The following is a 14388-nucleotide window of genomic DNA, read 5'->3' on the forward strand; positions in this document are numbered from 1 at the left end:
AAAATTCTGCCACTTGAGCAAGTGTCCCTTTTCCAGACAGTGTCACGAATGTTTGGCAGCTGGAGAAATCTAAATGCTTTACACTATTTTAGAAGTTCTAGTGGTTAAAGCAACTAGGGTGAGAATCAGGCTTCAATTTCTGACTCTGCCAGTGTCTTATTATAGAATACTGGGTCACTGAACCTCTGTTTCCCCATCTTTAAACCAAAGTAATCAAATGCCTGTTGATTTGGATCACTTAGGGCTGATCTCCATTGACTTCAGTGGACTTTAGAAATTCACTGAGATAGCTACAGATGGGAGTCATTACAGAAATGGAATGGACCTATACACTTAAAGCAAGCAGTACAAGGAGAATAGGCAAGTCATACTTCTAACACCCTCTGAATTACCTCCCAATGTAAAAAGAGAGTGTAAATAAATTGTAAGCTCTTTGGGGCAGAGGCTGTCTTTTTGTTCTGTGTTTATACAGCACCTAACACAATGGGGTCCTGGGTCCATACCCGCAGCATTACTGAAACACAATAATAATTATACCACCACCACGAATAGGTAGCTTACCCGTTTTCTCTTCCATGGTTTTTATAGCTGTGACATGTTTCTCCATGGGACTGGGATACTAGATAAAAAATATACAGTGTAAACATCACTATATTTGTCACTTGGGTAAGAGAAAATTGCCAACGCTCAGTTGTGAAATCAATAAGCATTTTCATGGTCTCTCTCAATGGATAAAAAGAGCAGGCTTGTGTCAAGAGTGTGCAGTGTCCATTTAGATTAGCTAAAACATTTGCTAAGAAGAGAAATTAAAAATATTTTTAAAATTTACATTACATTTATTGTGGTGAGGAGGTTTGCTTAGCCTTCAAAAAACACCCAACCTTCAGTCCCACTACAGAACACTCATATTAAACAGAGATTTTAAAGCCTGAGCCAGCATACAGAATACCCTCAAAGCAGAAACAGAATAAGATTGACCTATATGACATGATTCTAGCGGACCATAGCTTGCAGAAGTGCCATAACTCCATGAGTCAAATCCATCCCTAAAGAGCTACACCAGTAATAATTTGGACCTTGTTTCCTGCAGTACACTACCTGTAAATGCTGCTGAGCATGCTTACAATACAGTTCATAGCCCAAAGTTATGCAGCAAGGTGCAAGAAAGCTGGTTTACAGTGGCATCTGGAATGCAAAATACTATATGTGAGCTTTTTCTGTCGTGCAACATCTTTAAGATTTCTTCTAGAAAGGAAGATGTCATTTCATCATGTAATGTACTGGTGGGTGTGCACATCCCTCTGCTCCAGTGGTTGGCTTGAAGAGAGGCTAACAGAACTACCACTACTGCCTGCGGCTGCTAAGGAAAATCTCCTTTAGCTCAGTAGCAGAGTCATTTCAGAACTGAAGAAATAAGACTCTAGCTCTGACTCCCCAAGAGAGTGTGTGCAAGAATTATAGAGAAATTGTATCAAATGTCTGAAATATATGGACTCTGTAGGATACACTCCCTAATAAGGAATGTTTTATGTAGAGAAACAGAGGTGAGGGATGAGTAAGTCATTTTGGACTCCCCGTTGGCAGAGAGCTTGAGAAGGCGAAAAGAACTATATTACCCATTGCTAAAAGCAAGCAACATTCACATGAATTGATGCTGAAATCAAAAACATAAAGCAAAGATAAATCATTGCAATCCAACATGACTCAAAAGTAACTGGACTAATATAAATCCCAGATTAGTACTGAGAAAATACTGAACACCAGATAAAGATTAGCATTAGACAAAAAATGTGAAGAGTGAAAGGAGGTGGGAAAATTATATCTTAAGACTAAATGAGTTAAGGTAATGCAGCGATTACCAGTAAAAGGTGTTACAGCATCCTGCTTTAAAGTAACCAGGAATTCTGGAGGAAAAGGGACAAAAATTTCGGAAGAGGATAATCGATTCACCCTGCAGTACCACTGGAATTATTTTTGTTGCTGGAAATAAAAGTTGGATTTAAAAAAGTACGTACAAGTCTGTAGATTCCTATTATGTAGTTAAAATCAGAGGCTTCTATGCAACATGCTGCTTTGAAACGGCACAAGTAGTTGTATAATTACATCATCAATGTAACTTACACTCTGTAAGGCCCAATTGTGTGAAACAAAAAGCCATTTACATAAATCTTTCACTAAATAGCAGACTCCATTATCCAAGTATTTAAAACAGAAACAGAGTCAATTTTCTACCCAGCAGAGTATAAGAAATGGTGTTAAGAGCCTATAAGCAGATGGAATGGTTCAGCGAGAGTAGCAGTCACAACAAAATATACTTCTAAACCAACCACATTTCTTCCCCAAGGCTTTTATTTCCTGAGGATCTTCAAGTACAACAGCAGCAGGGATCAAAAAATCTCACTCTGGCTATTTCCTCAGCCCTGAAGTGACTTTGTGGGGCAACTGCCTATCCCCAAGGTATTGGTCCCCACCACTGCAGGTATGGAGGTTCCAGCCCTCCTCTTGCAGTCTCTGATTAACCAGAGGGTTCTTGCCCTTTAGCATGAGTGCAAGGGAAAGGGGAAACTGTACTGGAGTCAACTTTCTGGTGCGCCAGCGATCAGGCAGGGCCTGTGCACCTCATCACTACAACCATTTAAACAAACATTATCTTCTTGTTGCAAGCTATTGCTAATTACCATAAAATAATGGACGGGACCCAGCTTGCTCTCTCTAGTGATATTTTACTTCCAAAGACCAACCAACCCACCCAACACCATTAAAAGAACATTAAGGATGCAAATTCAAAAAAAAAATCAAAGCTGCAAAGTTAAAAGTTAGGAAGTGCCAGAATTAACGCTGTCAACCTTAATTCTGACCTCTTGTGCATGTCCATTATGATACAATTTTAAGTCACATTTTTCTTCCTTCCTCCCAACCCCTAGCTCCTGCCTCCTCCCTTTTTGTGCCTATATACTTTCCACTCCTCTATTCCCACCATCAGCTCCTCTTCCTCTCCCACTCCCCCTTCTCCAATCCCCACTCCTCTCCTTTCCTGCCATCCTCGCATTTCTCATTCCACTGCCTGGACCCAGCAGGCAAGGCACTGAGCGCACTGCAGAGACAGATTCTTTACTTCCATTTCCCAAGCATGGTGCCCCAGTGGCCTGCAGCAGCCAACAAGAGCAATTATAGAGGAAGTCTGGCTCAATCTCTGCATCCTCCTGGATGGAGCATGCTCAGTATAGACAGAATCTTCAGGAGTGATGATCAATCAACATGGTTGAAGTTAGAAAATGTCCATGGTTATACAGGTGAGATATGTTTGCTATGGGTGATGAAAGGGAAACAGTCATTCAATTGCCTATATTCAGTGCCTCTTCTCATCTTTGACTTGACTGCTAGTGCCTTGGTTTTCTGGTGGTAGGATATACAAGTGCAGCAACTTTAATTCCAAGTTAAAAAAATTTGGGTTGAAATCATATTTATAAAGCATGACTGTTTCCTTTATCTCTACCATCCCTGTGAAATGATTTGATGCCATCTTGTGGTCAATTCTAGAAAGGCATTGAATCGATCCAGTCCAAAGTACTTTTATTGAGGCCAAAATGGAAGGGTGCAGAAGAGACAGAAGTGAATTTCAGGAGATAAAAAAATTGGCAGAGGCAGGATAATTTGCACATATCGCTACTTGGTTTCCTGACAAAATGAGATGGGGAGAAATGTAATGAGACTGCTGATATCTTTCGCCTCATCCTTTAAAGTAGTTCTCAATACATAAAACTGAGGATTGCTAAGATTTCATTTAAACAATCATTTTAAAAGAGTAAGAGACAGCAAATGGATGCAGCACTATCAAGGGGCTGGAGCAAGGACCTAGAGAGAAGAGACCTGGGTTCTATTTCTCTCACTGGCTTTGCGCTTGGCCAATGAACTTTAGTATCTCAGTTTAGGCATAATATTTACCCATCTTTGTAAAACACTGAGATCTGAACCTGAAATACACCATAGAAACCTCAAAGTATATTTGGTGGGGAGGGGTGTTTGGGTACTGGGGGACAGTAATTGATAAATACTATTCCTGCATGAAAAGTAAATACATGATTCATTGTTATGGTGGCTGATTGACTTCAAGTCTAAAATCACTTTTAAAAACTGACTAAAGTAGTTTCATATTCTACAATTGCCCTAGAGTTCCTCTGAAAATCTGTATGGTTTTACAGACAGGTTTTCCTATTTTAAAACACACTGTTTAGCCCTCTATTGCGGTGTGAAAGACCCAAAGAAATAATGAGAGAAATTAACTGATTAGGTAGGAGAAACAGTGAAACTGACTTTCACAAGCTGTCAAATGCACCCTGTGGGTGGGGAGAAGACTTCAAAAATGAAATTTTTATCTCCAATTATTCCTTAGGTGTCAGTGAGGCTCCAGGAAGATCTACGAGTCCAGTTTGTAGAACTGGAGCCACAGCTATGATAGCATATAATGCTATCTGTGCTGTAGTTCAAGTGTGAAAGCCAGCACAAATTTATTCACCATTTCCAATAAACAAACTGGACACAGACTAATAGGACTGGAAAGGACCTCACAGGTCATCTAGGTCAGTCCCCTGCACTCCTGGCAGGATTAAGTATTATCTAGACCATCCCTGACAGGTGTTTGTCTAACCCACTCTTTAAAATCTCCAATGATGAGTTGTACTGGTGATTATCCTTTTTGGTTATTTATTGAAAATGATGAATTCATTTTTTGTTTTGTAGAATGCCAACAATGCATAATGACTGCATAACTCTTAACTCCTAATGTTCTGTCTTTCTGTAAATCCAGAGACTTCTAACAAACAACAAAATCACAAGAATTTATGTATACCCTTTTCAAATAGGACTTCCATTTAGAAACTAAAAGAAAAAACACACACACTTTGTTGTCCTTTTAAAAGCCAAAGCAATTTGAAATAAATGATCCTAAATAAAAGTAAACTGAATAAAGTGCATAAAAATAAGTTATGGAATTAAAGGGGTATATTCTAACCACAATACTACTTACTGGGAGTTATTTGTGGGGAGTATAGACTCCTAGGGGCGTTTAGCTGCAGAGAGAAATCCATGAAGCTTACATGTAATGGTGTATATATAAAAATAAAAAGCATTTCAAAGCAAGGAAGAGTTGATTTTACATGCAAGATCAAATGGAGCTCAAATAAATCAAAATGGCAACATCAAAGGCTGGCAAAAATAAAAATAAATATATATATATTCTGACTGATTCTCCTTTTTTATCCCAGAGAAATGGAACACTGACATTGCCAAATCAGCTCAATCTTTTCAAGCTTCACAAGTGTTTTTGTGAATACATTTATTTTTATATATCATTTTTTTTTTAAAAAGGTCTAGCAAACCCCCGGCACATCAAGTAATCTGTGATCATCAGTAACTACATAAGCCTTTTCACATATGGATATGTTTATTTTAATCACACCATTTGTCACACTTGAACTAAATGTTTGCTTTATGGGGCAGCTGCTGAGTTGGCATCTGTGCCCACCCAAGCCACCAAAGCAGCAGAAAAATTGTTATTAATTGTATCACCATATTCCTAAAACCTTACAATCTATGTAGCACAGCATTTGCACTACGTTGGATAGCCATGTAGCAGAATCCAGGCACATTACTGATGCCTTCACAGCAGCTAACCACAGAGCACCAATCAGAGAGGAGTAAGCACGATCAGTAGACTTGTACATAGTTTCAATTCTCCACTGGAAGGAAGCAGAGTATTGTGCAGGCTACTGCTGCCCTACACCACAGCAGACAGCCATGCCCCTAAAGCATAAGATGGAGCTGCCATTTCATTCCTTGTGCTTCTAGGCTTTGCTCCAATTCCAAAGTTTGGACCCAGGGCTTTGAGGTGATCTTTCAGAGGTAAAATACTATGTGCCATGCTATTTAATTCACATGCAAGGACAATATGTATTAATATCTGCGGAGGGAAAAGGTTGTCATACATTTCTCTTTGGTCACTGGATCTTAGGTTGATCATGATCCAATCCCTCAAATTGAGTAGGTTTTGAGAAGAAGCAGCTTGAATTTGAATTTTGCTTTTGTGACCCAGTTTTTTGGTCATGTAGAACTACTGTCTTGCATTATTGAGGTATGCAAAAATAGAGAGAAAAAATAATTTGACCCCTTGGATAGGTTAAAGGTCATTTGTATGATCAACCCGAGATACCATATTCAAGTGCTTATACATACACTACAGTCCATGAACGCTTAGAACACAGCAACACATGCTATGATTTTCAGAAGGGCTAATGGGTGGGAGGCTCCCTACATTCATTAAAAGCCAATGGGAGTTTAGTGCCTTAGGCATGGAAGCCCCCTTGACAAATCCAAGCTGTAGTAGCTTTGTAAGTAAGTAAGTAAGTTTAGTTTCACTTCCTCACCCTATGTTAAAGGCAACACAAAAACATCAAAGCAGTAAAATGTTTTATTTGCACAGTATAAAAGGGAGAGGAGGGGGGAAAAAAGACTGGAAAATCCACTTGAACTATGGGATTTATGAAGCTAACTATAACTCAAGTTATTTCTTTAACTGGATTAAGTTCCTAATTAAAATAAGATATGCAGTACTACATTGTCACATTTAAAAGAGGATTATTTTAACCTTTCCGCTCTATGCCTTTGGCTGCCACAGTTAGGCTCACTCTTTACCTCCAATGGTCTTTCCTCTGAAGTCACGTAGATGTATACTACAGAATATTATTTTGATTTGCAATGTGCCTGTGGCTCAAATCCTTAACAAGAAATAATGCTAACAATGCCTCTTTTCTGACCTTGAATTGTCATGCAACTAAAATCAACTCCGGTCCGTGTCCCTCTTTTCTACATTTGTGGCAGGGGTGCAAGTACGACGGTAAGATATTTATAGCCAGTATTGTGTACTGGAAAGAAACAGGAGGAGCAGAAGGTGGGGCCGCCAGGTGACCCCATGCCAGCAGCTCCTCTGGTGTGCCTGTACTGCCCCCAGCCCTTCCTGTACAGCTGCTTCTCCTGTCTGAGGTCTGTACAGCAGCCTCGCCGGAGGACAGGGTTGGGGCAGGGCTGGGGGCAGTACAGCCACACCGGAGAAGCTGCCGGTGCAGGGCTGCCCAGCAATCCCACTTTCTGCTCCTTTTGCGGCTGCAGTTCCAGAGAGTCCTGCAGTTCGGAAGTCTCCATTGCAGCGGGAGGAGGACAGAGCCCACTTTCCCCCACCCCTTAGGTAACGTGGGATGGATCATGGGGAGGGGATGGGGAGAGCCTGGGGACCCCGGGCTGGAGCTTGGTCATATGGGGGGGGGGTCACATACTCCCCCTTTAAGTCCCTCCCATGAGTGCAGCGTACCGGTAAGAAATGAGTTCACTGGTTTGTAGTGAACGTTTGTATATATTGTAGATAGTGGAGCAAATAATTAAGCAAGCAAGCAATCTGCAAACACCTAGAAGAAAACAAGGTGATAAATAACAGTCAGCATGGATTTGTCAAGAATACTGTCAAACCAATCAGATAGCTTTCTTTGACAGGGTAACAAATCTTGTGGATGGGGGGGGGGAAGCGGTAGATGTGGTATATCTTGACTTTAGTAAGGTTTTCGCATGACCTTCTCAAACAAAATGAGGGAAATGCAAACTAGATGGAGCTAGTATAAGGTGGGTGCACAATTGGTTGGAAAATCATTCCCAGAGAGTAGTTATCAGAGGTTCACAGTCATGTTGGAAGAGCGTAACAAGTGGGGTCCTGCAGGAATCAGTTCTGGGTCTGGTTCTGTTCAATATTTTCCATCAATGATTTAGATAATGGCATGGAGAGTACACTTCTGAAGTTTGCAGACGATACCAACCTGGGAGGGGTTGCATGGGCTTTGGAGGATAGGATTAAAATTCAAAATGATCTGGACAAACTGGAGAAATGGTCTGATGTAAATCAGATGAAATTCAATAAGGACAAATGCAAAGTACTCCACTTAGGAAGGAACAATCAATCAGTTACACACATACAAAATGGGAAATGACTGCCTAGGAAGGAGTACTGCGGAAGGGGATCTAGGGGGTCGTAGTGAATCACAAGCTAAATAGGAGTCAACAGTGTAATGCTGTTGCAAAAAAAGCAACCATCATTCTGGGAATGTATTAGCAGGAGTGTTGTAAGCAGGATATGAGAAGTAATTCTTCCACTCTACTCTGCACTGATTAGGCCTCAACTGGAGTAGTGTGTCCAGTTCTGGGCACCACATTTCAGGAAAGATATGGACAAACTGGAGATAGTCCAGAGAAGAGCAACAAAAATGATTAAAGGTCTAGAAAACATGACCCATGAGGGAAGATTGAAAAAATTGGGTTTGTTTAGTCTGGAGAAGAGAAGACTGAGAAGGGACACGATAACAGCTTTCAAGTACATAAAAGGAAGAGGGAGAAGAATTGTTCTTCTTAACCTCTGAGGATAGGACAAGAAGCAAGGGCTTAAATTGCAGCAAGGGCGGTTTAGGTTAGACATTACGAAAAACTTCCTGTCAGAATGGTTAAGCACTAGACTAAATTGCCTAGGGGGGTTGTGGAATCTCCATCGTTGGGGATTTTAAGATCAGGATGGACAAACACCTGTCAGGGATGGTCTAGATAATACTTAGTCCTGCCTTGAGTGCAGGGGACTGGACTAGATGACCTTTCGAGGTCCCTTCCATTCTATGATTTCAAAGCACATCCCATTCTGATTAGTTAACTGTTCTGCATCATCCTAAAAAGCACAGTTATTAAATATGTCTATTTGAGCTTGCCAGCCTCACAGATCAAGAGTACAGGAACTGGGACAATGTATTATTTTTTCTAACTTCGCAGAGGGTCACGTGTGAGTACTGGGTGGTTTTTTTGTTTGTTTGTTTTTATGTTAAGGAACAGCTGTGGAAGATTAATAGAACAGAAGAGAAAGACAGATTGCACACTGTGCACTTCTGTCTGCACTTGCTGTTCAACAATCTGACATGGAGATTTTTGAGAAAGAGATTGTGGAATAATACTGAAAAGTTTAACATAACCAAAAATGGCTTGTATGGGGTTTCAAATTACAGCATGAAACCACTGCAGTGAATCCGTGCAATTTAGTATTGAGCCATAACATTTGGCAAGAAGGAACATATGGTCAATAAAAATACAAAACATGACCATGTCTTTTATAGGCCCTTATTCACATATACAATCAGGATTCCCTGGTGAACTACACAGGATGAAACCCTGACCCCATTTAAGTCAATGGCCAAATTCCCATTGACTTGAATAGGGCCAGAAGATCCCCCATGAGTTTTCAAAACAAAAAGGAACCACATTATTTCTTGAAAGGAGAGCAATAACACTCACCCCAACATCCCTAAGGTTATAAGATTTTTAAAGAGGTGGCAGAACCCTTAATAAAAATAAAAAACCCAACCTAGAAGTAGACATCCTCTATTCCTGGGGACACAGGACACCAGCAGCTTTAGAAAGGACATCTTTATTTAATGAATAGCGCAGCCCACTCTTGATTCAAATAGCAGAAAGCTATCTTGGTCCCTCCCTTTTCTGCAGTTGACTGTGCATGGAGTGACGGTTGTGCCAGCACAGAACCCTATTAGCTCTGACAGGACTTCACAGGGCCACAGCAAGTTGCACATGCTCTGTCAATTATAAGATTGGACTTTGGAGCCATGCAGTTTGTTAGTTTTCACAGCACTACCTCAATCATAGTAAGATTTTGCTTTCTTAAGTGTACACATGCACAGATTTCTGTTTCTCCTCAGGAGCGATGTTTTTCTTGAGGACCCTGCAGCTGCTCTCTTCTGATGAGCCCCAAGGGATGTGCAAGTTACTGTTTCAGCTAATTCAGACCAAAATGTACGAGTCCATGCTTGGCTTTAGTGAGAGTTTGCATTTTGGAAAGCAATTTGCAGAACGTTCTCCACTCTACTTCTTATCATTGTAAGATGTTCTAAAGAAACAAACAGCATTATTTGTGACTGGAGTCATGGAGATGCCCTGTGCTACACAGTTTTTTCTCTATTGTCAATGTCATGTTAATGTTTAAAAGCATATGTTGCAAAAAACAAAATATTGTGGGCACTGCTCTGGATTTTCCCTTTGTTCGTATAAGAAAAGAACCACTGCTCGAGGGCAATGAAACCAGGATCAGCATATTAGACAAAGATTACAATTCAGCCCCAAAGTTATTTTATTCAAAGGAAAAACAACAAGCAAAAGAAGAGTTTGGATGCATACTCAGGAACTTATCCCTAGTCTCTGTTTGCCAGAAACTGGGAATGGATTACTTGATGATTACCTATTCTATTCATTCCCTTTAAAGGGAACGAACGGTCAGAAGACAGGATACTGGGTTAATGGACCTTTGTTCTCACCCAGTATGGCCATGCTTAGGTGTACAAGAGTGTAACATGCAGAAGGGAAATTTACTAGGATGCAACATGGCCAAGCCCAGCTCCAACAACGAGACATCATTTACCTGCATTTGAACACCACCTTCAATTGTTTAAAATTATTTCACTTTTATAAATCTACTTCCCATAGTAATATGTAGTTTTTGCACTACTAATCATTTTGGACAACAGAGAGAGAAACCAGTTTCATATCTCTGGTGTAAAAAACTAACTGCAACACTAGGTTTACAGGTTCTCTAGGAAGATGTCTACAGCCAAAGAAAATGATTTCACTTTTATTTATTCATATCATAGAATGGAAACATTTCTACTGACTTTTGTTTTTAAAGAAAATCCAAAGTCTGGGCCCACTCACTTCAATAGCGTCCCTTGAAGAACACAGATATTTAAGGGCCCAATCCTGCAAATGCAGTCTGTCAACAGAACCCTGCGCTCACAGAGCTCCTCTGACTTCATTCTGGCTCAGAGCAGTGGGATGCCCATGTGTATGCACTTGCAGGAGTGCAGCCTATGTTAGAAAGTAAATGGAATTGGTTACTACTCTACAGATGTTTACATGGAGATTTGAATCTTACACAGATGAACAGAAAAGTATGATTTAAAACACATCACAGTTTAGCATAGTTATAGCCCTGAAAGTGTTTTTCCTAGTTGAATAGAAATGTTTTCCAATTCTTCCCTCATGCGGCTACTTGATTACTTATCAGGTACTCACCTGCACTGCCTAAAGCAACAGTGTAGATTAGATATGTGGGTAAGGTCGCAAGGCAAGAACTACTTAAAGTGAAAGAGAGGTAAGGCAATACTGGAGAGAACACTACTCCGGAAATGACAGACAAATCAATATCACAGTCTGCATAAAAGTGTGCTTTCATCCAAGTGAGAAACATAATTATACTGAGAGAGAGAGAGAGAATTATTGAATACTAAGCTCACAACTAACAGTTTCTTCTGCCAATAGTTGCTCGTCACTTCCTCCATTTACAAGGCTGCATAGACCAAAAAAACCACCGGAACACTGAGTCAAACAAGTGTAAGAGACCACCTGGCGTCAAAAGAAATAGTTGAAGGAACAACGGCAATTTACAAGTTACATGTTTGTCTGAATATTTGTATCTATTACTAGTATTGGCAACTGTTCTCAAACTGTGGGTTGTGACCTCATTTTAATGAGGTTGCCAGGGCCCACATTAAACTTGCTGGGACCCAGGGCTGTAGCTGAAACCCGAGTTCCACCCCCACGTGGGACTCAGGGTCCTGGCTCCGCTCTCCACCATGCAATAACTGTTGTCAGAATGGGGTTGCAATGCAATAAAATGTGAGAACCCCTGGATACGGTAATAACACCCAAAAGTACTATGACTGAAAGAGATCAGAGAACAAATATTTCTAACCCCCGCCCCGTTTGTTTACTTTGAGCATTTGATGAATCTTTGGGTCCAGTCAATTGCATTGCGTCTTTCACACAGCAACACAGGAGAGAAAACATTTTCCATATCTTATATGTCTAAGCGCATACAACCCCAATAATTGGCAGAGGAACTCCAGTTGTAGTAGTAGCTGAAATTATTTACAACTTTTGGTTTTAAGTTAAAGTACGTTTAACAGTGAGTGTTCCTTTAAAAATTGCCCTTCCTCTTTAAAAGCAGGAGAGGGAAGAAGCTTGCACTGCAAGCCTAAAAAACTAACCAATTAGGGGAAGAGTGTGTTTTCAAGCACCAGCATGCTGTTTATTGATATGATCATAACGGTATGCAGCACTGGCAGCTCATTTGGTTGCATAACTTTTAGGATAGGGCAACCGTTCTCAAACAGTGGCTCGTGACCCCAGTTTAAAGGGTCTGTGCGTATATCAATCTCCCCTCTGTTTTTTCCACCAAATGCATCCGATGAAGTGAGCGGTAGCTCACAAAAGCTTACGCTCAAATAAATTTGTTAGTCTCTAAGGTGCCACAAGTCCTCCTTTTCTTTTTATAAGTGTACCCTGCAACCACCGCCCACCGTTTATTGTAAACTCGCTTTTTAAAAGAAAAAAAAAAAAAAAAAAAAAACTTTTGAACAGTGAAAGTCAAGTCCTACATACGGCCTTCTCCGTCTTCAGCTGAAGTTAAGCGATTTGCACTAGAGCCCTCCAAGAAGAGAGCGAATAGAAACACTGGCGCTGGAAAGGAGGCTGGGAAATAGCTCCGAGGGAGGAGGAATTTCCAAAGCAGGGGGGGGAAAAAAGAGGCAGGGATACTTCGCCGAGTGAACCCCGAGTCTAACACCGCCGGGAGTAGCTCTTCGGGGGGGGGGGGACCAGAATGTTTGGAGCCGAAGGCGGCAATGGCACATCACTCAGACCCCCGGTCACTTGGGGAGGCCTTGCCATGAACGCCCCTCAGATCGGCGAGCGTCTCCCCCTGCGAGACTCCGGGCAGCTCCCGTTTACAGCGACCGCCGCCCCTGCTGCAAAGAGCCGGGAGGCGCCGCAGAAGTGAAGCAGAGCACGGCCCGCTGCACCACAGGGGCATAAACAGCCGCTGACTCCTGCATCCTACTGAGCCACAGGTACCCTCGCGGGCCACCCCCAGTCGGCTGGCCCCAAAATGGAGGCCGTGCGGGTGGGGATCGCCAGCACGGCAAGGAAGTGCCGGCAGCGCGGACCCAGGAGCGCAGGCTGCGGGCCGCCAAGCTGAGCCAGGCGCGCGGGGGGCTGCAGCCGCGGGAGGAGCCCGGGCTGAAGCGGGGGGCCGAGCCCCCTCCCGTTACCTTGCGGAGGTAGCTGGCCACCACCAGCTCGAAGGGGTATCTGTAAACCTGGTGCACGTCCACCGTGACCCCCATGCCCCGGGCCGGCGAGCGCAGCTGCCTCCCCTACGAACTTCCCCAACCTGCAGGCGAGGGGCGGGGCTACAACAGCCCTGGCCCGGGCTAGGGTTTAACAGCGAGTTACAGCACGGTATGCCTGGGCCCGGCTCCGCCCACCTGCCTTCTGACCACGCCCCCTTCCCCTAGAGCGCCCGCGGGCCGAGGGCCTGGGGACCTTCTGGGCCCGCAGCAGCCGCTGGTCCGTTTGGCCCCAGACAGCCCAAGTCTGCTTCACTCCAGGCAAAGGTTCCCCGGCCACTTCCCCAGACCTGGAGTGGCACTAGGGCGCTGCCCTTCTGCATGTCTCACTGCTACCTTCCCCGGGCCCAGCTTCAGCAGGGGTAACCCTGCTCCTGAGCGGGGTAACCTAGGCATTTCCAGCCCTGCACCCTCAGGCCGCGTCCAATGTTCCTGCTTCTTCTGCCATACTGTATCTCCGTCCTCTCCTTTCTATCCAACCAGCCAAAGTCTTGTCCACATCTTTATCATCTCTTCGTTATGTACTCTTCCTTTTCGGCCTCTATAACACCGACGTTCCCCCATGCCCACCCCACGGTCCGTACAGAACACAACTGCTGCGATCGCTTTCCCTGGCGGTCACTATAATCACATCGCTCTCTCCTTGTTTCGCTGCTTCAAGTTCAAGATTCTTTTCTTTACCTTCCAGGGCCATCATAGTTCTGCCCCTCCCTCATCTCTCATCACAACACAACAACAACTCTTCCACTGTGCCTATGATGTCAGGCTCCTTCACCTACTTTTCAATTTATGCAAATATCTCCGCTCCTTCTTTACTGCCGCTCCTTATGCATGGAACGTGGAGGTGATCCTTAAGGTCGCTACCTTCTTTTCCTTCAAATTTCTGCTCAGGACCCACCTCTGGCACCACACTCATAAGAAATCCACAATGTAACATTGTCTAGATTGAGGACTGGGGGAAGGGGAGACAGCCGGCACTTATTGTAACTATTCACAATAATTACACAAAGGTAGTCTCAATGTAAATACATAAAGATTTTACATTTGATTACCTCACTCGCTGACTCCACCCTCCTATGGGGCTTGTTCTCTTCATCATTATTTTCATTAATAATACAGT

General features: G+C 42.8%; 2 protein-coding genes across 15 annotated transcripts in view; both read right to left on the bottom strand.

The window, feature by feature from the left end:
- Positions 1–13415, bottom strand: part of PRELID2 (PRELI domain containing 2) — a 42903-nt gene extending 29488 nt beyond the window's left edge. For 13 of the 14 annotated variants that reach the window (XR_006283098.1, XR_006283097.1, XR_006283095.1 and 10 more), the window contains exons 1-2: positions 13191–13379; positions 562–619 (exon numbers count right to left, since the gene is read on the bottom strand). Coding sequence is in view for 4 of the 14 variants with exons in the window: in XM_043520108.1 (XP_043376043.1) it covers positions 562–619; positions 13191–13265 (133 nt within the window). In the remaining 10 variants the exon portion in view is untranslated. Of the gene's footprint in view, positions 1–561; positions 620–13190 lie in introns of all 14 variants that reach the window. The other variant, XM_038412534.2, reaches the window with a different exon arrangement.
- The window catches only part of GRXCR2 (glutaredoxin and cysteine rich domain containing 2), a 32602-nt gene continuing 27773 nt past the window's right edge, over positions 9560–14388 (bottom strand). Inside the window, exon 4 of the transcript XR_006283088.1 lies at positions 9560–9570. The gene's annotated coding sequence lies outside the window, so the exon portion shown is untranslated. The remainder of the gene's footprint in view (positions 9571–14388) is intronic.

This window comes from Dermochelys coriacea, chromosome 8 (assembly GCF_009764565.3).
Source record: "Dermochelys coriacea isolate rDerCor1 chromosome 8, rDerCor1.pri.v4, whole genome shotgun sequence".
Classification (NCBI taxonomy): domain Eukaryota; kingdom Metazoa; phylum Chordata; order Testudines; family Dermochelyidae; genus Dermochelys; species Dermochelys coriacea.